The following is a 27,956-nucleotide window of genomic DNA, read 5'->3' on the forward strand; positions in this document are numbered from 1 at the left end:
AAATAAAATAAAATAAAATCGTGAGTTTCTCTGCTGATTACTCCAGAAATGTGCTCCAGAAGCTAGAGCAATGGTTTGTTTCCTTCTTCCTGCCATCCCCAACAAATCACTGTGGAGCAAACAATCTCAACCTTGAGAGATCAAGACCTCTCTGTATTTTATGAGCATCCTCATCAATCTACAAATGGCTTGTGGTTTTTCCAAAGGGAGTTCAACTCTCTAGCACTCTCTCCATCACACGAAAATTCGTAACACATAGTACGTGCCCTGTAATGCTTCCTTGGCTCCCAGAGGACTTACACGAGCCCCCAGTGCTCTGAAAGTTAGGGTGAAAACTGCAATCATTCTGGCCCCATGTATCTGTGAAGAGCCCAAACTGCACAAAAACAGTAAGTTAAAGATCTCTAGCTAATCAGGATACCAGAGGAGGTACACCTTTTCTTTGACTTTTTTAAAGTCAAAGATGGATAATGAATAAACAGAGGACTTGTGGTTACAAAATAAGAAGAAAAATAAGGAAATCCATCTTCATCTTGAGCAGACTGTGAAAATATTTCTATGACCCAACACTGTCCTCTAGAGGCCATATCTAATTCTTTCTTCTGTACAAAAGGATGTATACACGATGGTATAAAAACAATACAATTATATGATCATTCTTACTCCATTGTGTTAATAAACTGTTTAATATATACCATAAACTATTTTATATTATAAAAGGTTTTGTAGTATTAAATAACCTTTTAGGGCATCTGGGTGGCTCAGTCAGTTAAATGTCTGCCTTAGACTCAGGTCATGATCTCGGGGTCCTGGGATCAATCCCTACTAAGCAGGGAGTCTGCTTCTCCCTCTCCCTTTGCCCCTCCCCTCCCCTTGTGCTCTTTCCAAGAAATAAATATTTTTTTAAAAAATAAGCTTTTTATTTTAGAATAGTTTTAGAGAAAAGTTGCAAAAATACTGCAGAGTTCCCACATACTGCCCACCCAAGTTTCCCTGTTAACTCTTCGATCACTATGGTACAAATATAATTGGTTTGTTGTCACAATTAATGAGGTGATATTAGTATATTAGTAGTTACTAAACTCCATGCTCTATTTGGATTCGTGTTTTTCCTAAAGTCATTTTTAAAATATGGTAATTCCCCTCTCATAACAAAGAAATAAGATTCTATGTATCTGGAAACAAGAGTGGGGAGAGGGGAAGATAAGATGCGGTTCTATTATTTCTAGTGCAGGACAAGCTAGTTAACTTTATGAGGCTATATAGTAAGACAGGACAAAAACACTACTTTCTAGAAATGTTATGCAATAATGGCTCAATGGTTTTTTTAGAGCCACATTTTAAAATGCCTTTATGATTTAATAGAAATATATCAAGTATCGAACTATAATCGTGTGTATGTGTGTACAAGGGGAGATATATACATAAATAGAAGGAGAGAGGGGCACCTGGGTGGCTCAGTGGTTGAGTGTCTGCCTTCAGCTCAGGGCATGATCCTGGGGCCCTGGGATCGAGTCCTACATCAGGCTCCTCACAGGGAGCCTGCTTCTTCCTCTGCCTATGTCTTTGCCTCTGTGAATAAATAAATAAAATCTTTTTTAAAAATCAGGTGATGATAATTATGTGGGTTTGTTTCTGGGCTAAAGAGAATCCCTACAGGGATTTATTTTTTAAAGAAAAAGAGTTTTCTCAAGAAAAAAAAAAAAGAAAGAAAGAAAGAAAGAAAGAAGGAAAGAAAGAAAGAAAGAAAGAAAGAAAGAAAGAAAGAAAGAAAGAAAGAAAGAAAAAGAAAGAAAGAAAGAAAGAAAAAGTTTTCTCTGCTTTGTTAATCTCCATGATTATGATTATGATGATTTCCATCAATAGCATACACACACATCTGGTTCTATATCATGCATTGACATTTCCTCCTAAAAGAATCAATCTCTGATGCTGAAATCTCAAACACAACCTCCCTGACCCACCAAATGGATCTAACTTGTTCATGCAGAAGTTTGGTCCTCCCTTCTATCTGTAAATGCCACACGACATGTGCTGAGAACATATTCCATTGCTAGGCAGACCTAATACCATGTGCCCGGCCCCAATCCACCGCCTACAGGACAGGGCACTGCCTTCCCCTCCACTGTCTCCCTCCATGCCTCTTTGGACAGGGAGAGAGTAACTGCCAGCCACCAAACACCTCCCTCCTCTTCCAAAGACAAAAACAAAACAAATAGATCTTGTTACCGCAAATAGGAACAAGGCAAAATAAGTTATAATCTGGTTTGTTTCTGCCACAAGGAGGGAGAATGTGCTGAAAAGGAGGTAATAACTGTCAAGTAGCCTCAGCAGCATTTATGAACGCAGAAGGAAGAAACCACTTTGCAGCAAGATCCCCCAGCTCCGCCTTCAAGTACCACTTACAGCGAATTCATTGAACGGTATGCAGGCAGATGTTCGCCTGGCACACCAAGGCCCAGATCTGCCTGGCCACTTGTCTCCCAAGAACTAGGGCAGAGCATGCAGCCTGAAGAGAATACGCTGCTTCATTGCCACACAAAGGGCCCAAGTCCTGGAAGCTACCAGTGCACCTGTAGACATCCCAGTCTTTCTGCCCCCTCTTCCCAACATGAAGAAAGCTCAGTAAATATGTATGGTGTAGGATTTTTAAAAAAAAATCAGCATTTATCTAAGTCTCAAAGCATAAGGCAAACACTGGGTTCCCACTCCACTTTGGCAAAAGTTCATATTCTTAATCTGTTTTGCTTCTGTAGGAAGTCAGGCACAGGGAGGTGAAGTGCCCACCTTGTCTATAATTGGGTCAGGTGTTTTGATGGGACCATGGTCCAGAGTTCTTACCCCCATTCAATAGGGAAATGATTAGGCCATCCCTTTTCTCATTAAAGCATTATTTATTTTAATGCCAAACTCACTGAGTAGGTGCAATAAAACACAGTGAAAATTCATTTCTCCCCAGTGATACAACACTCGGTCAATAAATTGAACTATTTCATGCTTCACAAACGCAAGATAGTATCGGTAGTTAAGATGGTTTAAAAAGCATCTACATTTTGACTAGTTCCAGGTCACCAAATAAGATATGCATACCGTTTTTAACTATTTGTAATAAAAAAAATAAAACAAAAACCATGAGATATTTCAAGTTAGACTCTAAATAACACACATTCAAATTATTACATAAATCATGTCTCAAAATGAAAAAAAAAATCATGTCTCAAAATGAAAACAGTAAAATTTAGATATTTCTCTACCTTGGATGGAATAAAATAACAAAAATATATTGGCATTTGTCAAAAAAATTATCTTTGCAAATGAAAAATCTATTTTGGAGAGAGAGAGAGAGCACAGGATCAAGGAGAGGCAGAGGGAGAGGGAGAGCATCTCAAGTGGGTCCCACACTCAGTACAGAGCCCAATGTGGGGCTCAATCCCAGGACCCTGAGATCAAGACCTGAGCCTAAATCAAGGGTTGAACACTTAACCTGAGCCACCCAGGTACCCCCAAATGAAAAATTTAAAAGAAATCTACTTTAGAATATATTTACTTCAAACATTCCAAAGGCTACTATAAAAAAAAAATTAGGATATGTGATTCTTTCAGGTTTTAAGTCCCTTATTAATATAAGTATCAAAAAAGTTTGAATCATCTCCCAGCGGACCATTAGAGATGCTAAGAATCAACAGGTGGCTAAACCAGATAATTGCTAAGGTCCCTTCCAACTAGGACTTCCTACAACTTGAAGCTATAGGAGAACTGGTGGCTATCAAGCCATTAATTTCCCTATTTTATTCCATTGCGTGTTGAGGGAAGAAGTCTAGGAATTCCAGCTCAACTAAATGAACTCTAAGATCACAGTCATGTTAAAAACATCCATGGGGAAATGATATGCAAGGAAGTACACTAAAATATTATGATCATATTAAGGTGTTGGATCACTGGAAAAGATTTTTCTCTATTTCTTTAAAAAATTTCTATATGTATTACTTTATTACAATAAAAATTTGAAATAAAAACTTGTATTAGTCTCATTATGACTGTTTATATGAAATTGTGAAATGCATTTATTTATAAATATTATGTATTTATGTAAAAGAGGGGAAAACCACTTTTACAGATTTCCCTGGGTTTTGTTTCCTGCTGTTGATCACTGCTTTAGCTCCATTTACTGTTTTTCTTCTAACTACAGATGTGTGATACTCTCAGGGTATTCCTTGTACAACACACGATCCCCTCAGCTCTCCCCCGCCCCTCGCCATTTATCTATTTCCATTCCAAAGTCATGGCTGGTAGCCATTACTAGATAATCTCCAAAGTACTTCTTGGTCTACAATTCTTTTTATTTATTAATTTATTTAAGATTTTATTTATTTGAAAGAGAGAGACAGCGGGAGGAGGAGCAGAAGTAGAGGGACAAGCATAAGAATCCCCACTGAGCACAGAGCCCAATGCCGAGCTCAATCCCAGGACCCTGAGATCATGACCTGAGCTGAAATCAAGAGTCTGCCGCCTAACGGGCTGAGCCATCCACCCGCCCCAATCAGTCTACAATTCTTTAACTCCAACATCTAACATTAGCACAAATGAGAACAGATCTATTCCCTTCTCCCACTTTATCCAACGCCAGTGTACTTAGGAAAAATAACAGATGACAGTATTTCACATCACCAGCTATTTCAAAATCAGAACATAATTGCTCCCACCCTTTCTCAATCTCTGAGAAGCTTGGTACAGTTGGGTTCTGAAGGCTGTGACATCTCAGGGCTCATCTGGAATCAGGATGATGCGATTAAGGTTCAGATTGATGAAAGCTATCACTTTACAAATATGTGGATTATGCAGATTTTACTCTACTAACTAGACAGTCATTTCTGAAGTTTCAAACACAAAAATTTCTGAGGATACTTAATTAAAAATAATGAGAAACTGTGATTTGGGACCTTTGGGGCTTGTGGTATGTCTGGTGTGGTATGATATTTTTCATCCAAGACGAAATATGCAGGAAATGACTCAGTAAAACCATTACATTGTTTTCGCTGGTTACTAGGGAATATTGAACACGTTGACATCATACAGGCTACAGGCTTCTCACCACTATTAATTTGACATTAAATCACTGACCACAGAAAAAGCAACAACATTCATTTGTGAGTTTCTTCATTTTGCTAAATGAATAGGACTGAACACAATCTCAAATATTTAAATGCCTAGGTATTCAAATTTTTGATGTTCACAATTTTAAAGTGTTTGAAACTATCTTGAGACATATTAGGATGAGGTTTCTTCCGTTTTCTTTGGTCTCTGCATGCCTGGTACCTGGCACGTGGTAAATGCTTGGTAATTATTTGACAAATGAACAATTAACAGCTCACAATAGTTTTTAATTACTTTTATGTACTGTAAACTTGGAATTTTGGAGCACACGAATCAGACTTATTGTAAAACTCTTCTTTCAAGTATATCTGAAGTGCTTTGCAAGCCTGAATTTCCCACTATTCTGATACTAGGTCTTGCAAGCACAAGAAGAAAGTGTTAAGAAACATAATAATAACCACAGGAAATGGTAGAGCAGGTTCTTGAACCAGATTATGGCAGGCTTCATTCTCAGTGCTAAGGATGCAACGATGTACAAAGCATAAACTCTGTGTCTTCAAGAAGTTTTTGATAGAAGTGAGACACAGACACATAAGTTGGTAACTTTGGATTATGTTGAACACTACTGACAAAACTATCTATTAGAATAGATGTGTAGTGGCACTTCATCCTCCCCAATAAATATAGATATTCATCATATTTCTAATATTAGTTAAAATAGATGTTTGTATATTCTGGATACAATGTCAAATAAATTATTTGCAAATATGTCTCCCCCAATCTGTGATTTATATTTGTTTGGTTTGTATATTTATATTTGTTGGTTTTTAACTGTGCATTTAAATGGGCAATACTTTTTAATACTGATGAAGGTAATCAATTGTTTGTTGTGCTTTTCTTTTTTTTTTTTTTTAATCGTTCATGCTTTTTGTGTCTTATCTAAGAAATGTTTGGCTAACCCAACATCACATGGTTTTCTCTCTGTCTTCTTCCAGAAGTTTATAGCTTTAGCTCATCTATTCAAGTCTATGATCCACTTCAAGTTAACCTTTGTGTGTGGAGTAAAAGAATGCTGAAGTTTGTTTTCTTTCTATTCAGATATCCATTTGCTCCCACACTATTTATTGAAATGATAATCCTTACCTTCATTGAATTACTTTGGCAAATTTGTCAGAGATCTAAGTATGATTCTATGTCTGGATCCCCCAGTTTGTTCCATTGGTTTGTATGCTTCTCAGTACACAAATATCACACTGTGATGATTACTGTAGTTTCACTGTAAATCTTGCAATCAGGTAGTAAAATTCCACCTTTGCCCTTCTTTTTCAAAATTATTTTGATTATTCTAGTTCCTTTGCTTTTCCATCCAATTTTGGCTCATAAATTTCTTCAAAAAAGCCCGCTATGATTTTGATTGCAAACATATTGAATCTATGAATCAAATAACTGACATCCTAACAATGTTGTTTTGCAACCCACCAAAATGTATATCTATCCATATAAGTCTTAATTTCTCTTTATAGTGTTTGCTTTTAAGTCTTGCCTTTATTTTGCTAAATTTATTCATTATTACATTTTCATGCTTTTTAAAATGTAGTTGTTTATTTGATTTCATTTTTCTTATTGTTAATTTCTAATTATAGAAATACAATTAATTTTTCATGCTAACCATGTAGGCTGTGATCTGGCTAAATTCTCATATCAGTTCTAGAGCCTTTTTGGCAAATCTCTTAGGATTTCCTACATGAAAAATCATGTTGTCCGAAATAGAAATAGTTTCACTTTTTCTTTTCCAAACTGTATCTTTTATTATTTTTTCTTATCTTGTTGCACTAGCTAGGACCTCAAGTAAATGATGGAGAAGAGTGATGAACACAGGCATCTGCACCTTGTTCATGATTTTATGTAGAAAACACTGAGGGATCCCTAGGTGGCTCAGCGGTTTAGCGCTGGCCTTCGGCCCAGGGCTTGATCCTGGAGACCTGGGATCGAATCCCGCATCGGGCTCCCTGCATGGAGCCTGCTTCTCCCTCTGCCTGTCTCTGCCTCTCTCTCTCTCTCTCTCTCTCTCTCTCTCTCCCTGTCTCTCATGAATAAATAAATAAAATCTTAAAAAAAAAAAAAAGAAAAGAAAACACTGAGTATGATTTTAGCCTTGAATTTTCATAGCTACCCCCTGGCCAGCTTGACAAGTTTCCTTTTATTCTTCATTTGCTGAGTATTTTTTTCTCTTTGATGGGTACTGAATTTTTTCAAATGCTTTTTTTCCTTATTTACTGAAATGATCATATGGTCTGTCTACTTTGTTCTTTGAGGTAATACATTACATTGATTGATATTAAGCTAACCTTAGATTCCTGAGATAAACTCCACTTGTTCATGATGTGTTATCCTTTTAACATATTATTGAAATTGATTTGGTAAAATCTTATTAAGGACTTTTTACATCTTTGTTAATAAGATCTATTCTTTTTTGTAATAGGATTGTCAGGCTTGAACATCAGAGTAATGCTAGCCTGGAAGGTGTTACCTCCTGTAATGTTTTCAAACAGAGTTTTGCGTAGAATGGGTACTAGTTCTTCCAGAAATGTCTGAGAGAATGCACTAGCAAAGCCATCTGAACTTCTAATTGTCTTTATGGGAAAGTTTTTAATCATAAATTTAGTTTTTATAATTGATATGGGGCTATTCTAATTCTCTAGGTTTTTTGGGGTCAGTTTTGGTAATTTGTGTGTCTTGGGGAATTTGTCCGTTTTATCTAAGTTGCCAGGTTTATTAGCATAAAGTTGTTCCTTTCTTATCCTTTTAAAATGTCTGAAGGATAATGATAAACCCTCCTTTAATTTTGATGTAGGTAATTTGTCTTGATCACCTTAGTTAGAAGTTTATCAATTTTATTTGAAAAGACTAGTATTTTGCTATCAGTGATTTTCTCTGTCCATTTTCTATTTCACTGATTTCTGCTGTTCATAATTGTCTTTCTTTCATTTATATTGAGTTTATGTTGCTCTTCTTTTTCCAATTTGTTACAATGAGAATTTTGATAATTAATTTTAGGTCTTTTTTTCTTTTCAGGTATAATCATTTAAAGTTATAAGCTGGTCTCTAAGCACTGCTTACCTGTATCCCACAAGCTTGATATGTTGTATTTTCTTTTATGATCAAGTTGTTTATCTTTATTAATATGAATCCTTTTTTATTCCACATTATAAAATGCATTTATATTTATTTAAGTGCATTTTATTTTGATATGTTGTATTTTCATTAATGTTCGCAAAATAATCTAATTCCTCTTGTGATTTCTTCTTTGATTTGTGAATTATTGGAAAGTATGTTGCTTAATTTCAAATTTTTTTTCTTAATTTCAAATATTTGAAGATTTCCTAGTTATCTTATTCTCTATTGGTCTCTGACTTATTTCATATTTATTTTTTATTTAGAGAGAGCGAGCAGGAGCAGTAGGGAGAGACAGAGGGAGGAAGAGAGAGAGCATCTTAAGCAGGCTCCACACTGAGCACAGATCCTGATGTGGGGCTCGATCTCACAACCCTGAGATCAGGACCCGAGCCAAATCAAGTAAGTCACTTAACTGACTGAGTCACCCAGGTGCCTCTTCATTCCATTTTTTTTTTTAAGATTTTATTTATTTATTTATTTATTTATTTATTTATTTATTTATTTATTTATTTATTCATGAGAGACACACAGAGAGAGAAAGGCAGAGACACAGGCAGGACAAGCAGGCTCCATGCAGGGAGCCCGACATGGGACTCGATCCCAGGTCTCCAGGATCACGCCGTGGGCTGAAGGCGGCACTAAACCGCTGGGCCACCTAGGCTGCCCTCTCTTCATTTCATTTTTAAAATCAGAGAAAATATCCTATATGATTTCAATTTTTAAAGATTTACTGAGACTTGTTTTATGGCCCAGCACTTAATCTATCCTATTGAGCATTCCATACACTTGAAAAAAACATGTATTTTGCATTTGTGGGTGTAGCGTCCTATAAATATCAATTAGGCTGGGGTGATTGATGGTTGATCATCTACATCTTTGCTGATATTTTATGTAGTTACTCTATCAATTATTTAGAGAGGGTTTTTAAAAGCTCCTTCTATGATTGTGGAATTGTCTGTCTATCCCTTTCTCTGTCCATTTTTGCCTCATGGATATTGCAGCTGTGTTATTAGCTACATGGACATTTATGATTTTTATACCTTCCTGATGAATGACCTTTTAAAAAAAATCACTGTATAATGTCATAATCTTACCAACATAGGTCTTATTTTGCAAATGTCTTTTAGTTCTCCTTTCTAATTACTTTAAATTCTCCACAATTCCACTTAGGTTTGAACTTCAAAGGCTGTAAACCTCTACATGCCCTTCCCACTGGTACTGAGATATTGTCACATCCTCCTAGTTCCCACATGGAAGATCCTGGAAGGTTCTAACTTCATAGTAAAGGAAGAATTTTTTGGTAACCTGTATGCCAATAAAATTTGGGTATTAAGCCTTCTCGCTGTTGCTGTGTTTTGTGATATTCCAAATGGGCTGAGATTACTTGGGGCCAGTTGGTAACTGAAGAATATGAAATAGAGGGATCAATGCCAAGTGATTTTTAAATGATCTGTTTTAAGAGAAACATCACACTTTATACTGCTCTTTAGGAAACGAGGGGCTGAGAGTATGTACTTAGACTATAATTTAAGTAAATGCCAACTAGAGAACTGCACATAGGTTTTGATGTTTTACAGAAGTTTAGAGCATCATCACATTATTGCATTTTAAAGCAAAAGAAGTAGAAATAGTTTTCATTTCTGAAACTATTACAGAGCACTTAGCAATAAGGGATTCACTCCTAGAGCTTTACTATTTGGAGCTCTGGTTTTCTAAATGTATTTGATACCAACAAATATCTACGTGCTTTTTCTCTTCTCATTTATTTGGGAAACCTCAAAAAAGGATAGTCACACCCAAAACTTCTGAAGTATATCACTATAATTTAATTTGAATAAATTGTGCACAAAGACAGAAAAGTACATATAGGGCTTAGACAACAGTCATCCGTCCTGGTCCAGCTGTTCTAACCATTTGTAACTTTCAAAGGTTGTGTCAATATATCTAAGAAAGGGGCAATGACAAAATAAAACGCAGGGCCCTGAGCATCTACTGTGATTAACTGCCCAGACCCATGGGGTAACTTCAGTAGACAGGCACCTACAGAACAAGCAACCCCATATATGCACAGAGTGCCCATCAAGCAACACCTGATTCCTCATAGTTACCAGATTTAATCCTCATAAAGACACTATGCTATTTGCATTCCTTTTGTGGATGTGGAACCGACTTTGAAAGACTACGCTGCTCAGCCAAGTCGTAAGTGGTAGCTATGGGATTTGAACGTAGACCTCCTGACACAAGATGTGGTGTTTATTCTACTTTGCCAGAGAAGCTTACAGATCAAGAGTTGGCAAACTTTTTCTGCAAAGGACCAGACAGTAGATATTTTAAGCTTTGCAAACCATATGGTCTCTGTCACAAGGATTCAGCTCCACTCTTGTAGTGAGAAAACAGCCAAAGACAATATGTAAATAAATGAATTGAGCTTTGTTCCAATAAAACTTTATTTGTAAAAATAGGTGGTGGGCTGGATTTGGCCCAGGGATTGTGGTTTGCTGATTCAAACCTACAAAAGGAATTAGGCTCTAAAGGCTCTGCTTTTCTATCTTTCCAGGGGCATTTTTCTTACTGCTCCATTTACTCTACTGAATTATATGCAATAATTATGAGTTCACTATAAATTCATCTTCCATTTCTTATCTGTTCCACAGCGCCAACTTTCCTCTTTCCCTAGCACAAATTCGAGCTTTGTCGATAAACACTGTCAAGCAGCGATCAACACCTTTTTTTTAAGAATGTGAGGACCAACTCAGGAAAAAAAAGACTTTTTTCCCCCTCTGAGTAAAAATAGTTTTATTGGGTCCCAAAATGGAAAAAAACAATGTAAAGATTTTGAGCTTTACTGAATATTTTTAAATGTTAATGAAAAATCGGTACTGCTTTTTTAGTTGCCACAATGCTAATAACAGGCAACAGAGTCGTCTTTCCAATCTTCCACTCCTTAACTGTATATAGAGTGCTTTAGGATTCAAAACATGTCTTCTAATACATGATTGCATTTAGCTTTGAAGTAGGTATCATCACAGAGAAATGAACACAGAGGTCAAGTGACTCACCAAGTCAGTGCTGGGCTAGGCCCATAAATCAACAAAATCCCACTTCCTTGCCTGCCTCCCCTCATCTCCTGCTTGATTCTGGCCTCCACCAAAACCCACATGGAGAAGCAGCTCTGAACAGATTCTTCTCCTGTTGGTGGCCCAGGTAGCTTCGCTCCCTTCAGGCCTCTGCTTTGTTAAACTGAAAGCTACATTTGAGGTTAGTTAGACCAGACACTTTTCTGGGAAACCAAACAGGGCAGGAAGCTCTCTGATCTTGGGCCATTCATTACTGCTTTACAAGATGATTCCCTCCAGAGACTCATCAACGCTATTACAAATAACCATTTTTAAAATTCTTAGACTGTTCAGTCAGTGTCAAGTTGGTTCTTATTATTTTGTTATGTTTACTACTTATTCTGAAAGTTAGGGTTTTTTTCCCCCCAAAAAAATATAAATTTCTTACAGTCCCTACCTCCATTTCTATCTCTTCTGAACTGAAATTCTTCACCACAATTCCTTTCATCTGCCATGTTCTTTCCACACATATTTGGTCCCAAGTATCTGCTGGCCTTTCTTCAACTAATTTTATTTTTTTTAAGACTTTATTTATTTAGGGGCACCTGGGTGGCTCAGTCAGTTAAGGGTCTGCCTTCTGCTTGGGTCATGATCTCAGGGTCCTGGGATAGAGTCCTGCATCAAGCTCCCTAATCAGTGGGGAGTTTATTTCTCCCTCTCCCTGCCCCTGATCATGCTTGATCTCTCTCTCTCTCTCTGGTTCGCTCTCTCTCTCAAATGAATATAAGCTTAAAAAAAAAAAAGATTTTATTTGTTTTATTTATGAGTGGGGAAGGAGCAGAGGGAGAGGGAGAAGCAGACTCCCCGCTGAGTGGGGAGCCTTATGCGGGGCTCGATCTCATGACCCTTGGATCATGACCTGAGCTGAAATCAAGAGTCTGACACTCAACCGACTGAGCCACCCAGGTGCCCCTCTTCAACTAATTTTAGAATATAAATAATATCTAAGGTGGGCTCCTTACTTGAGCCATTGAGTTACTTAGTCAAAGCCATTTCTTCCAGATCTGATATTGTTTCAGAACTGCTGGCTGGCCAATCCACACAGTTGCCCAAATGTCTTCATCAAGTGGACCCATTATTAGTTTAGGACATTAGTTTAGGACATGCTTAGCTGCAGGTAAGGGTGTTCAAGAACAAGGAATGGGCATAGCAGGGAGCCCAGCCCATGCAGCCTTGCTTACCTCTACGATCAGGTCATGCAGCTCTCCTTCGCTTGGGCAGCACCCTAGTGACCTGATAATTGTTCCGATCTCTCTGCAGGAAAAAATAGTCAATAGTTTCAGAATATAAACTTTGAAAAGCAAGCGCCGTGTTTCTCTAAACCACTTCAAGGGTGGACGTAGCACAGCAAATGAAGTCTATCAGTACTGCCTCATGGAGGAGAGAAGATATTTCCTGGGAAAGAAAAAGGCAGACAGGTGAACCAAAGGAAGAAGAAACAGTGTTTGCACTGATTTACAAACTCAAGCCCTGCCTGAGCCAAAATCCAGAAGTTCTAGAAAATGAAAAGGAGGGGAGAGGAAGAAAAAGAAATGCCGGCCACTTACTAGCTGATTTTGAGTTCGTTAACAGTTTTGCACCTCACTGTCTAGGGCAGAACAATAATGTCTCCCCAGAGGTTTGTGCAGAAGTTCACATTAGTGCAGAGTACTTAGTAGCAGGGCTCTGGTGTCAGATTGCCCTGCACTGTGCTAGGCGGGGCAGGCCAGTCTCTGGGTGCATAAGCCTAGCTGGGGGGTAACACATAACATCTTCCTTCAAATACTTAGAATGGGGCTGGGAACACCCTCGGCATAAAATAATATGAATATCATAATATAAAAGCACAGCTCTTGGCAGAGTAGCCACTCCATAAATATTAGTGACTCCCCTACCCTCCCATAATATCGTAATTCAATTTAGCAAATAACCTAAGAAAAGTATGAATTATAGTCCGTATTCTCTAGATGCTAAGACAGAGGATTTGTAATAGATTATTAAATATCTCCACCAAGGAGCACCTGGGTGGCTTAGTAGTGGAGCGCCTGCCTTCGGCTCAGGTCATGATCCCGGGGTCCTGGGATCGAGTCCCACATCAGGCCCCCCACAAGGAGCCTGCTTCTCCTTCTGCCTATGTCTCCACCTCTGTGTGTGTGTCTCATGAATAAATAAAATATTTTAAAAATATATTTCTACTTAAAATTATTACAGTTGTAGTATTTGAGTGTGAACTTAATTTCACAAATACTTAACTAGAATATTTCATTTCTTAACCATTCTGGATGGTATCAGTGGTATGACATTTACTCCCTATTTTACTGAGAAAACATGTTAAACAAGAATGTCTAGGTTCATCACTTAAAGAGGTTGCAGAATGAGTAGTGAGAGGAAAACTGAAAATCAGTAACTGTGGGAGATGGGATTAATTTTCACTTATTGGTTTTCCTTCAGACTAAACGAGGGCCAGCTAAACATGTAAGGTCTTCTTATTTCATACCCACCCAAGCAGCTCAGTCTCAATACTCATGCATTGATTTTCATGCCCACATCCCTCATGAAGGTAGGACCTGAAGGTGATGCTGTGACTATAGACACTGAAGCATTCTATAAGCCTAGACTTTCAAGAAGTCCCCTAAAGGTGTCCCATGAATCTGGCTAACACCACTGTGGTAAATATATCATTGCAGCATCGGACTCCTGCTGTATGCATTGGAACTGATAGGGGAGCCTGGGTGGCTCAGGCGGTAAAGCATCTGCCTTCTGCTTAGGTCATAATCCTGAGGTCAAGAGATCGAGCCTGCGACAGGCTTCCTGCTCATCAAGGAGTCTGCTCCTTCCCTTGCTCATGCTTTCTCTCTCTCTCTCTCAAATAAACAAATAAAATTAAACAAGAAAAAAGAACCGATAGTTAATGAGGCAAGGATAAAAAAACATATGATTTGCTAAGTATTCATAGATTTAGCCCCTCCATAACCTTCCAGGCCTCTCTATGTGCATCAGAGAACCACAGAGTCCAGAATCAGAGGGATCCAAGGAAAGGCTAGTTACCCTGCACGATGTTGGGGGGACGGGACAGGGGGACCTGGAAGTCCCCACAGGCCCTCGTCTAGGACAGTGGTCCCTGCCTCCATCTGACTACTGAGCACTGGGCATGTGAGCAGCCCAAGTGAAAACAGGCTGTAAGTGTAAAATACACATGGATTTCAAAAACCGAGTCTAGGGGGAAAAAAAAGTAAAATATCTCTGATAATTTTTAAACTGACATGTTGAAAAGACAATATTTGAGACACACTGGGTTGCATAAAACATAGCGTTAAAATTAATTTTACCAGTTTGTCTTTCACCTTTTAAAAGAAAATATGGTTACTAGAACATTTTAAATTTTAAATCCGATACCCTCTGTTTCTGGAAATAGCTAGGAAGAGCTGCCATCGTGAGTCAGCCTTTGAGAAGAGACGTACGTGGAGGGAAAAGCAGAATTACCTTGTGCTGGGTCAGCAAGGTAATCAATATCCCTTGTGCCTGAGAAACTTGAGAGCAGATTGAAATGAGCCCTTTGTCGCTGCCAATACCCAGGACATGGGAAGGGCTAAGGTGCTTGCTGGTGGGTGGGGTACAATCCACCCCCAAACGTGACACATGACAGGGGGAGCAGGAGGAAGGTCCAGGCTGCAGACAGCTCGGGGAGCGAGGCTGGGCTGCACGAGAGCTCCTCTGAGGAGACTGTGCTGGCGGGAAGAGACCAGCCAGGGGTCTAGCAAGAACTTTCCAGAGACCTGCCCCAACCCAGCTGTCCAAGGAAGAGGGCCTGCGTGAGCTCCCAGGGCCTCCCACCACCAGTGGGCTGCTCTGGGTCAGAGGGAGGCAGGTGCTTCCTTTCAGTATAGAAAATTCTCTCTCCCCTTAGAAAGACCCCTGCCCCTTCTCACCTCTCCTGAATGAATCCAGTTAGACTGGCTCACTCTTGCTCTGTCTGGGGAGACCACAGAAAACAAAGCTCGTTCCATTTGTCCGGCACCAAGCTGCTGCTTTCTCTCTAGTCCTAAAACATGAAGGCCTCACTCACGTAAGAGGAAAAGGCAAAAGGCTTCTTTGGCTGACAAGTCCACAATAACCCAGGAATGCCCTCTGTGCCCCTGCAAACTGGCCCACGAGCTGTGTTTTGCAGTGAATTCATCTACACATGACTACTCGATATGTTCCAGCCAACCATTCAAAATGTCCATCTACCAGGATGCCTGGCTGGCTCCAGTGGTTGAGCGGCTGCCTTTGGCTCAGGACGTGATCCTGGGGTCCTGGGATCGAGTCCATTGGTCTCCCTGCATGGAGCCTGCTTCTCCCTTTGCCTGTGTCTCTGCCTCTCTGTGTGTGTGTGTCTCTCATGCATAAATAAATAGAATCCTTAAAACAAAAGAAAAAAAAAGCAAACAAAACTGCCATCTACCGCACCCTAACCCTCCCCCTCCATCCTGCCCGCTCCATTCATCTATCACCTCTTGCCTCAAGCTCCAAACCTCGGATGCACCTCATGTCAGCAGAAGACCCCACATACCTGTCACCCACGTCCCCAAACAGACGCAGACTGAGTGAGCACCACGGCTCACCGTCCTACCACCTGCCACGTCGGCTGGGGCTGCACAGCTACACACCACAGCCCGGGCGGATGAAGGCAAAACGTCATTGCTCACAGCTCTGGAGGCCGCGGGGCCCAGGGCCAAGGCACCGTCAGGTTCAGTGTCTGGTAAGAACCGTCTTCCTGGGGGGATCCCTGGGTGGCTCAGAGGTTTAGCGCCTGCCTTTGGCCCAGAGCGCGATCCTGGAGTCCCGGGATCGAGTCCCCCGTCAGGCTTCCTGCATGGAGCCTGCTTCTCCCTCCTCCTGTGTCTCTGCCTCTCTCTCTCTCTCTATGTCTATCGTGAATAAATACATAAAATTAAAAAAAAAAAAAAAAAGTCTTCCTGGCCTGCGATGGCCACCTGGCTCCGTGTCCTCACACAGCAGACTTCGAGCCCACTCTGGGTCCCCCTCTTCTTTTAAGGGCTCTAGTCATCGTGGGGGCCCCCACTCTCCTGACCTCATCTAAACCTGACCACTTCCCAAAGGCGTACCTCCAAACGTCATCACATGGGGGTTCGGGCTATCTATGAATTTGGGAGGGACTCACGCATTCGGAGGGGGCCCCCTACCATTACAGGCCCTGCCCTGCCCGCTCACCTCTTTAGAAGTACATACATCCTTCCCCACCCCTTCCCTCTCAGCCTCCAAGGAATAAAAAACTAACTCCTCTGAGTTTTTCTTAGTTCCAGTCTTGCCTCTTTCTTCCTCCTAATTATATGCATCACTTGGCACTCATCTGGGTAAGCATCCTCTAAGTCCCTGGCTCTTGTGTCTTGTTCAGGACACACTCGCCCCCAACTCAGCATCTTCATCCTCTACCAGCTGCTTCTTCTTTTGCCCCCAAAATATTCAGGTATTTTCCTCCCTTATCTTGAAGACTTTTTTTTTTTTTAAGATTTTATTTATTTACTCATGAAAGACACAGAGAGAGAGAGAGGCAGAGACACAGGCAGAGGGAGAAGCAGGCTCCATGCAGGAAGCCCAATGCAGGACTCGATCCCAGGATCCCAGGATCATGACCTGAGCCAAAGGCGATGCTCAACCACTGAGTCACCCAGGCGTCCCTTGAAGACATTTCTGATAGGTGCCTGACCACCTCCAAGCCCGCTCCCTCTGTTCCCACAGCCCCTGTTCCAAATCCTTCATCTTGTCCTCGTGAGTCCCCTGCCCACCATCCACTGCAGGCCCAGCCCCTCTGCAGACCCGCTGTGCCTAGCTCCCCGCCACCCACTCCTCTGTCTGTCCTGCCTCTGACAGCCTCTCCACTCCTCTTTTGCACCCACGGCCCCTCAACTGCACTCTGCCCAGACCCCTGGTTGCAAAATGACTTTGCTGTTAAAACTGTCCCTTGAGCCGAAGAGAAGCAGCAGCAGCCCACAGAGAGAAGGCCACTGGTGATCTCAGCAACAGCACATTCAGGGACGGAGGAAGAGCAAGCCTGTGCGAGCGGCGATGGCAGGGGGACTTGGGTGGCAGGGGGGACAAGGTGGCAGCTCCGGAGAGGCACCTGCAGCTCCTGGCCAGGACTCTCACAGCTCAAACTCGGGCCCCAGAGATGCCTTTACTCCTCGCACTGCTCCATGGCAGGAAGGGGGAGCCCCCACTCTCTCCATTTCATAGATAAGGAGACAACCCCAAGATGTTCAAGATCTTGCTCAGTGCATCCCAACAGTGTCCCCCCACCCCCACAGGGAGCAGGGCACCGGGGCTACGGGTCCAACCCGGGGGGCAGGACATGAGACAGTGGACTAACTTGCCTTCTGGTTGGGAAGGGACACCTCCTCTGGGACTTGGAGAAGGGGTAGCCCCACAGCCCACTCACACCCCTCCACCACCTACAGGCTGCACACAGCCACACGCGGTTTAGCTCTGCTCTCAAGTGCTTCAATATTATTTTCTTTTTTTTTTTAAGATTTTATTTTATTTATTCATGAGAGACACACAGGGAGAGGCAGAGACACAGGCAGAGGGAGAAGCAGGTTCCCCATGGGGAGCCCGATGTGGGACTCAATCTCAGGACCCCGGGATCACAACCTGATCATGCCACCCAGGTGTCCCATGTGCTTCAATATTCTTATCCACTTACTCCTGACAACAGCCCTACGAAGACAGCACCTACTCTACTCTACAGAGGAGGAAAACAAACCCAGAAGGGTGAGGTAACTTCCCCAGGATCCTAGAAGTGGTGGCTATGGGATCCCTACACACAGGTGGGAACCCACACTCTTCAACCCTGCACACTGCTGCCTCCTATAAACCTGGCCAGGGATTTCATGAGACTCACAGGAGAACTTGACCATAACGAGGCACTTCCAGAGAAGCTTGGAGGCTCCACCCTATGGGAGCCTCGAAGACAGATCCAGGTCTGAAAACTGATGACCTGAGGTACAGACATGCTGGCAGATAAGGTTTTGTTCAGCACAGTGTTGGTCTCTAATTAGGTGGGGCACACACACACACACACACACACGTCACAGGCCTGGTCCCTGTGGGAATCTGGGCTTATCACTCCTGGAAAGCAGCCATCATGTACTGGAGGAATTTACCTGCAACAAGCAGGGGGATGAGCCAAATGACCTCCTCAAGTTCTCCCCAGCTACTCTTATTCTTTTTTTTTTTTTTTTTTTTTAGCTACTCTTATTCTAAGATTATATTTAAACACACACACACACATACCTGTGGCTTATGTAAGTGAATATTCTAGTTCTTAGAAAATATACACTGGAGTATTTCAGGGGAAAAGGTCATAACACCCACAGCTTATTCTCAAATAGTCCAGAAAAATTAAAATAATAATGAAAATGTTTGTGTGAAAATGTGTGTGCAGTGTTGAATATGTGTGTGTGTATATTATAAAAGAGAGGGAGAACATAGGCAAAAGCGAAATGTTAACATTTTGCATCTGTGCACCTATGTGATGTCAAGTGTTCCATGTGCCACTCCTACTATTTGTCTATAAGTGTGATTTTTTTTTAATAAAAAGTTTTCATTAAAAACAAAACAAAAGGGGCACCTGGGTGGCTCAGTAATTGAGCATCTGACTTTGGCTCAGGTCATGATCCCAGGGTCCCAGGACTGACTACCGCATCGGGCTCGGGCTCCCCACGGGGAACTTGGTTCTCCCTCTGCCTGTTTCTCTGTCTCTCTGTGTGTGTCTCTCATGAATCAATAAATAAAAGGTTAAAAAAAAAAAAAAGAAGTGGGCACCGGGCTGGCTTAGTTGGAAGAGCACACGACTCTTGATCTTGAGGTCATGAGTTTGAGCCCCATGTTGGGTAGGGAGATACCAAAAAGTAAATAAACTTGAAAAACAAACAACATAAGCACATTTGAAATGAAAACCAAAGCAGTAAGAAGTCAACAGAAATCCTGCCTCATAGAACCTGTTTAAAACAGTTATCTTTTTTTGTATTACACTTTACCTATCGTTTTGGCTTAAGAACAGGTAAAAGTATCTGGGGCAGATGGAGCCCTGTTCATCCTTGACCCCACAGTGAAAAAGGCAGCAGGGTGAACTGCTCCGGGCGGGTACAGGACGAGAGGAGGGTGTGGAGGGAAATTATAGGAGAAGCAAAGAGGCCTCTGAGCTCCTCTTGTTTGCACATGTTCTGAAATACAAGGCCAGAGGCACAGAAGACAGAAGATCCTAGGAGCTCCTCTGGCATTAGGATTCTGGTGCCAAGAACACAGGAATGCAGGCAGAGGGGTCGGTTGGACTCCAGAACCCCAGATGGTGCCAGGATGGGGTTGGGGTCCCAGCCATAAAGAAGGAAACCACGTAGCTAACCTGCCAGCCTCAGAAGTAATAAGGCTCCTAAACATGACCTAAGAAAAACAGAGAGGAAGAGAGGGCAAGACAGAACAGAGGTCGGAAAAACGTGAGGCCATGAGTTTCTGAGAAGGGGACAGAGGTCTAGAAAGAAGAAGAACGGCAAAGGGAAAAGTTAAAAACGAAAAAACCATGCTAGGAGTTAAAACTGTAGCTTTCAGAGACAAGGTATAGAAATTCCAAAACTTCCCAATGAACATAAAAGAAATTCAGAAATAAGAAATAACCAAGATGTTAGACAACTGGAACATTAAAATGAAACTATGAAATAAAGTGACACAAGTACACACCACACTGGGGCTGATTCACCCACTTCACTTCTACTAAATAGGATTTTGAATCAAGTGAAATGATTGAAAATTATTTTAAAGTAACTTTTAAGGGACGCCTGGGGGCCCCAGTCAATTGGCTTCTGACTCTGGATTTTGGCTCAGGTCATGATCTCAGGGTTGTGGGATGAAGCCCCATGTTGGACTCCACGCCCACTGCGGTGTCTGCTTGGGACCCTCTCCCTGTAATCCTTCCTCTGCTCATGCTTGCTCTCTCTCAAATACAATCTTTAAAAAAAAATAATAAAGTAACTTTTACAACAATTGTAACATTATTAAATCATTAAGGCATTTACAATTATTAATGCAACCTTTTAAAGCAACCAGTTAGAAACTTTACTGAAGTCAGTGTAGTGAAACAAAACATTGTTCTTGAATTTTAATAATTCATCCCAAAGTCTTCTTGTCAGGCTTTTGGAAGCAAGGGCAGAGAAAAGGCACAAAGTCATTTGTGTACAATGGTGGGTGTGCTGTTACCAGCTGGCCCCTTGGGAGGGAAAAGCCCTGATGAGCAGTATTTGCATTTCCACCTTGTCCACACAGCCACCAGGGGCTCGCAAAGAATGAAGCTGCCAAAGTAAGTCGCTGGTGGAAGAGGTGGAAAGAAATGCCTGCCCCCCCGGGGTCCCCACCACTGCCTGGCATCCCAGCACCTGTGCAAACTGCCTCACAAGCATAAGTGAGAGTAAAACATGGTGCTGCAATTAGGAGGAGGTAAACTTGGGAGTATTTAGTACCTTTTCATTGTTAGTTACCACATTCATGTTGCATTTTATACAGAACAACCTGAAAAAGTTGAGATCACTTACTGAGTTTGCCATGTGCCACTCCTATTTGTCTACAAGTATGATATTTTTTAAATAAAAAGTTTTCATTAAAAACAAAACAAAAGGGGCACCTGGGTGGCTCATCCCCCGGGTTCTCGTGTAGGAATTCAGCTAATCTCTGCACCCACCCAATTTCACTCTAAGTGCTGCCCAAGTGAGCTCCTTTGTTTTTAATATAATTTACTTGTAAATTTATGTCATTTACTTTTCATATAATTTAGTTTGTAACAGCGGCTTGCAGAATTCCTGAAAACCTAACAATCAGCTCCTGTGAGCTAGCTGCAAGTCAGGATGGTTTGGTTCCAAAACTGATTCTCTGAGTCCTCACCACTTCGTACGGACAGCTCCTGGCCCTGCGGTCCCTAGACAGGTTCATCTTCTCTCTCTCTTTTTTTTTTAAAGATTTATTTATTTATGATAGACATAGAGAGAGAGAGAGAGAGAGAGAGAGAGAGGCAGAGACACAGGAGGAGGGAGAAGCAGGCTCCCTGCGAGGAGCCCAATGCAGGACTCAATCCCAGACCCCAGGATCATGCCCTGAGCCAAGGGCAGATGCTCAACCACTGAGCCACCCGGGCATCCCGACAGGTTCATCTTGTGAACAACCCACTCAGTGTCCTACCGTGGATACAGAACAGAAATTAAATACAGTTCTTGTATTAAAAAACAAAAACAAAAACCATTTTTCCTTGGAAATTTTTTTTTTCTTTCATTTAAATCAATTTCGTGGGTGGCCTGGGTGGCTCAGCGGTTTAGCACCGCCTTCAGCCCAGGGCCTGATCCTGGAGACCCGGGATCGAATCCCACGTCCAGCTCCCCGCAGGGAGCCTGCTTCTCCCTCTGCTTGTGTCTCTGCCTCTCTCTCTGTGTGTCTCTCATGAATAAATAAATAAAAAAAAAAAATCAATCTATCAATTTCGTGTTTTTTCTAATTGATGACACCTCAATTAAATCAACTATGTCATATAAAGTCTTAAAACTCTGCAGAGCTCTTCCCTATATTTATAGGAGTAGATGTCTCACATTGATAAGAACTATGAATCAACTCCAGAAGCCTTTATGGTTAAAGACTAAGAATCTGTTTCCGCACTTGCCCTATATATAACGTAATAAACATGGGGACAAAAATCCCTTCTGAACACATGAGTCACGGTAACGCTGCCCAATAAAGGCATTACCCTTTAATTCATGCACAGCTTGTGTGACCAGGGCCAGGCTGGTTCCCTGCAGGCCTGCAGTGGGTGCAGTGTCACGTTCCTGACACGAGGTGGCGCCAGTGCCACGGAGCTGGGCGGTGATTCCTCCGGTTAAGGGCAGTCTAAGGTCAAAACCATTCCAAGTGAAGACCTGACTCAGGACAATGGATGCGATTGGAAGGGAGAAAGACACAGGCCAAAGACTTTACCTCCTCTATGGAATCGCTGATATTCAGCTAAGTATGAGAGAACGTTGAAGCAATTCAAAAATTCTAAGAAGGAACAAACTAGGATTTGAAAATGATTTACATTCATCTCATAAATATTTGCCAAACACTACCGTGCACCAGGTACCATTCACAGCACAGCAGACAATGAGAGGAGGACCCTGCCCTCATAGAGAGAGTTTTCACACATTGATCTTTTTTCGCAAAGCCATGAAATGAAACCAACATAATAATGGCTAAACCTTATTTGGACAATGGTTCTACTTAAAAAATAGGCTTATTTTTCTGAAGGTCCCTCTAATCAAGGGAGGATCATTTTTCCACTGCTAAAATATGCTTTCCAAAAAGCTCTGGGTTCTAACTTGTTACGGTATTATTTCTCATACCATCCTATATGCTAGAGTTTGCAGTCTCCAAGTGAAGAAATGGGTCTCCTGTGTATCTCAGAAAAGAACTCTATGAAACATCAGACACTACATAGAGAATAAATAATTCAGCTCTATCTTTACTTTTACCCTTGGCAACCACGCGGGAGGAAACATGCACACACACAAGTCTATGCCCTAGCTTGAGGCGGCAGCAGATACCATGAAGAAATCACCACCACTGTCATTATTATCATAACTGCATGAGTCTGCCTGCAGGGGGGGGTGGGGGTGTAAACAACAGGGATTGGTTTGCTCACAGCTCTGGAGGCTGGAAGTCCAAGATCGAGATGGAGGCAGGGCGGTTTCTTCTGAGGCTTCTCCCCTGAGCTCGCAGATGGCCGCCTTCTCCCCGTGTCCTCACCCTATCTTCCTCTGTGTGCTTGCCTCCCTGTCTCGGTGTGTCCAAATTTCTTCTCACAAGACTCCATTAAGACTGGATTTGGGCCCACTCTGATGCTCTTATTTTACCTTAATCACCTCTCTAACGACCTTATCATCAAATAAGGTTGTATTCAGAGGTGCTGGGCATTAGGGATGTGACTTCTGGGGGTACACGTCTAGGCCCATAACAGTAGCACTCATGACTATTCTATGCTGACCGCCACCACCTTTTTCTGGCCACTTCTCACCTGGATCACGGAAGTCACTCTCAGGTGTCACTGCCTCAGCTCTCATCAGCCACCTCCATCCACTCTCACAGGAGCCAGAACAATTTTTTACAAGTGAACATTATAGTACGTAATTCCCCGGCCAAGCACTCTCTGGTGGCTTCCCACGGCACTGATAAGGTCTGTGAGGCTCTATCTGATGAGGGCCTACCAACCTCTCTCACTTGGGTCTCACACCCTGGTATCTGGCTGCCCACCATGCAGCCCCACACTCCCGTGCTGGTCTGTGACACACTACACCCCTGCCCCTCCAGAGGACCTTTATATTTGCTCTCCCCCAGTTCACATGGCTGGCTCCTTCAAATCTTAAAGATCTTAACTCAAAAATGACCTCCACAGAAGCTTTCCCTGACCGGAGTTCTACACAGCTTCATCCCACCTCACCACACTCTCATTTGCTAATACATCATTCTCTTCTACCTTCCTTATAGTATTTTATTTATTTTTCCTTATAGTATTCTGTAACACTGTCCTGTTTTATTTACTTTATAGCACTGATTACCATCTGAAATCTCTTCACTTATATATTGTCTGTTTCTTGCCTCTAAAATGTAAGCCCCAGGGGGCTCAACTGGTTAATCGGCCAACACTTGATTTTGGTTCAGGTCATGATCTCAGGGCCATGGGACTAAGCCCCATGTCAGGCTCTGCACACAGTGGGGAGTCTGCTTATGATGCTCTCTCTCCCTCTCCCTTTCTTCTTCTACCTCTCTCTCTCTAAAAATAAATAAATAAATATAAAATAAAATAAAATAAAATAAAATAAAATAAAATAAAATAAAATAAAATAAAATAAAATAAAAGCTCCATGAGGACAGAGGCCCTCCACTGCTATATTCCAACACTTAGAAGGAACTCACACATAATAGGGACTCAGTGTTTGTTGAATAATACATGAATTTGTAGAACACTTCACAATTTGAGAAATGCCTTTCAATTAAAAATAACTTTCATATATATTCACTCATCTAATTCTCACATCAATCCATATTATCGTCCCCATTTTAAAGTAAGGAAACTAGAACTTTGTAGAAGGCATGTGACTCACCCTCCAGGAACACAACTAGAATGGAGCAAAACTGGAAGCAGATTCCATTCTCTGACTCCTGAGAGTCTGTCTTTCAGGACGCTTACCAATGACATCTTCTTAGGACAAATCATGGTGGTTAATGTGATGTGAGGTGAAAAGTAGTGGCAGAGAAAAAGACTCAGATGCAGAACAGAACAAACATGGCTTTTGCATTCCTCATAGATGTTTTGGTTATAACAAGGGTTTAATAAGTGTTTACTCGATTAATTAACTAAAACATTTTCCATTGTTGTGAAAGGTCTAAATAATTCCAAGTTCAACATTGCCAAATGGCTGCTCACTGTCCAAACAAAACAAACAAAAAGCTCCCTATTTTTCTTTTTGAAAAATAACACTGAAACACTATTTGGCAAACATGACAGTGACATTGTTATAAGTAAGGTCAATCAATGAATGCTGAAATCAGTAGACAAAGTTTGAGGAGAAAGGATATTTTGCATAGTCTTGCAGTATGTCCTCCAAGATATTACTAGTTACAAAGGGAATAATAATAACTTTATGGAGGGGGAATCCTGGGAAACACTGCCTGAAGTGAACGAGGTTAACATCACCAGTAACAAGACATAACCATGTCAAGTACCCCCTGACATTACATGCTCTGAGAAGAATACAAAATCACTCCTTTGGTATTCCTGCCAAAAGTGCATTACCTTGATCTGTGCATGAGAAAACATTGGACAAGCCCAAACTGAAAGGTATTTTACAAAACCACAGAGCAGGACTTTTCAAAAATATCAAGGTCACAAAAGAGAAAGACTGCAGAACTGTCACAGGTTGGAAGACTGAAGACACTTGACACAGGAATTAAATGGAACACAGATTCTCTGTTGGATCCTGGAGAGAGAATGGAGAGTAGTCGGAAAGCCAGTGAAAGTGTCAGAAGATCTTCGCTTCTGCTGACTGTGCTATGTCTAGTTAAGACCTGACCATTAGGAGAAGGTGAGCAAAGGACACACAGGACCACTTGGCACTACTTTCTGTGTTTCTGTAACTCTAAAATTAATTTCAAAGCAAAATGTTTTTAGAAATATGGAGAAGATTAAGTTTTAAAATAACTTATTTAATATTTTTGAAATAAAAAGTTATTTTAAAATAATAATTCATGCCTTTTTGTCTATGGTCAAAGAATGGAGAGTTCTGGTTAATCGAACATACCACTTTTACACCTCAATGATATTAGCCACTTGCAATATAAGGTTTTCTCAGACAGTCGTTCACCTCTTGATTTTTTTTTAAAGGCATTTTTGCTTGAATTTTTTTTTTATGTGGCTGAGTGTGTCAACCTTTTAACGTTAGGATTTTGTTGTGAGTCATTTTTCCCATTCAAGTTCATAAAGGAATTAATATATATATATTTATATATATATACACACATATATGTGTTTTATAACATACATGTGTTTATATATATACATAATGTAACATAGATATGTTTATTTGAGAGAGAGAAAGCATGAGCGGAAGTGCCAGAGGGAGAGAGAGAATCTCAAGCAGACTGCACTCAGCCCAACATGAGGCTCAATCTCATGACCCTGAGATCATGACCTGAGCTGAAACCAAGAGTCTGACACTTACCTGACTTCTCCCTCGTTTCATAAATGAACTCTCCATATGCACCTGGGAATATTTCTGGATTTTCTGTTCTATTTCATTAACTTTTATGCCACAATCTTTTCACTGTAAAGGATTTGTAATGTTTTACTATCAAATACAGCTAAACTCATTTCCTTTCTCTTCTTTATCAGCAATTTCCTGGCTATTCTTGCTTATTTGTTTTTCATATGAACATGAAATTCAATTGGGTAGCTCCAGAAAACATCTACTGGCATTTTAACTGTGGCTGTGTTGAATTTGTAAGTGATTTAGGATAACTTGACATCTTTATGAGTTCAAGTCTTCCTATCCAAAAAACATGGTATGTCTTTCTATTTGCTCAAGTGTATTTTTAATGTCTTCCAGATTTTCCTAAGCTAGCATTTGTAATTTTTTTTGTTATATTCTGTCTATAAATTTTAGCTTATAGATGGGTCTTATCTTCCATTATATATCACCTAACTGGTCATTGTATAGTTGAAGGCTCTTGGTTTCTGGGTATTAGTTTTATTTCCTCTTTATTGGACTTTTTTTTTTTCCTGTAGTAATTTTCCCATTGGATCTCTTGGGTTTTCTAGAGATTTCATGACTTCACATCTGCAAATATGGATAGTTCTCCTTCTCTCTTCTCTACCTTCTGCCATGCCATGTCCAATATGTATGCCTCCATTATGACTTGTCTAATTGTGTTGGCTAAAACCTCCAATACTAAATTTGGGGTGTCTGGGTGGCTTAGTTGGTTAAATGTCCCACTCTTGAGCTGAGGCTCAGGTCTTGACCTCAGAGTTGTGAGTTCAAATTTCAGGTTGAGCTCCATGCTGGGCGTGGAGCCTACTTTAAAAAATGATAATCATCATAACAGCAAATATGGATATTCTCATTTTGTCCCTGACTTTAACAGAAATGTGGATAGTTCTTTCTCATTAAGAAAGAAATTAGGGATCCCTGGGTGGTGCAGCGGTTTAGCGCCTGCCTTTGGCCCAGGGCGTGATCCTGGAGACCCGGGATCGAATCCCACGTCGGGCTCCCAGTGCATGGAGCCTGCTTCTCCCTCTGCCTGTGTCTCTGCCTCTCTCTCTCTGTGTGACTATCATAAATAAATAAAAATTAAAAAAAAAAAAAAAGAAAGAAAGAAATTAGATTTAGGCTGAAATGCACATATTTCATGTGAAGATATACGTATTTCCAGATCTACTTTTCTGAGTGTGAGCGTTACTTTTATGTGTCAACTTGATTGGGGTTAAGGGATACCCACATAGCTAGCAAAATATTATTTCTGGGTGTGTCTGGGAGGCTGTCTCCAGAAGAAATTGGCATTTGAATGGTAGACTGAGTAAAGAAGGTTGCCTTCACCAATGTAAGTGGGCATCATCTAATCTGATGGGAGCCTGAATAGAAAAAAAGATAGAAAAAGGGTGGATTTGCTGTCTTCGCTTGAACTGAGATATCCATCTTCTCCTGCCCTTGGACATCAGTGCTCCTGTTTCTTGGGCTTTTGGACTCAGACTTACACCATCAGCTTCCCTGGTTCTCAGGTATTTAGACTCAGACTGAATTATATCAATGGCTTTCCTGGTTCTCCAGCTTATACACAGTAGTCATGGGACTTCTTGGCCTCCATAATGATGTGAGATAATCCTTATAATAAATCACCTTCTCCCCTCTCTGTATATTTAAATATGCAGATACAAATGCAGATACAAATGTCGGTATAGATGATACAAACATATATCCTATTGCTTCTGTTTCTCTGTAGAACTCTGACATATTGAGTCTTCAAAACTAT

The 27,956-nt window shown here is 41.1% G+C and overlaps 1 protein-coding gene across 4 annotated transcripts in view; it reads right to left on the reverse strand.

The window, feature by feature from the left end:
- The window catches only part of DRC8 (dynein regulatory complex subunit 8), a 120,620-nt gene that overhangs the window by 7,378 nt on the left and 85,286 nt on the right, over positions 1 to 27,956 (reverse strand). For 3 of the 4 annotated variants that reach the window (XM_077901376.1, XM_077901374.1, XM_077901375.1), the window contains one exon: positions 12,569 to 12,641. The exons of the other annotated variant lie outside the window; for it this stretch is intronic. In XM_077901376.1, coding sequence (XP_077757502.1) covers positions 12,569 to 12,641 — 73 coding nt within the window. The remainder of the gene's footprint in view (positions 1 to 12,568; positions 12,642 to 27,956) is intronic. 4 annotated transcript variants of the gene reach the window in all.

Source organism: Canis aureus, chromosome 6 (assembly GCF_053574225.1).
Source record: "Canis aureus isolate CA01 chromosome 6, VMU_Caureus_v.1.0, whole genome shotgun sequence".
NCBI classification, from domain to species: domain Eukaryota; kingdom Metazoa; phylum Chordata; class Mammalia; order Carnivora; family Canidae; genus Canis; species Canis aureus.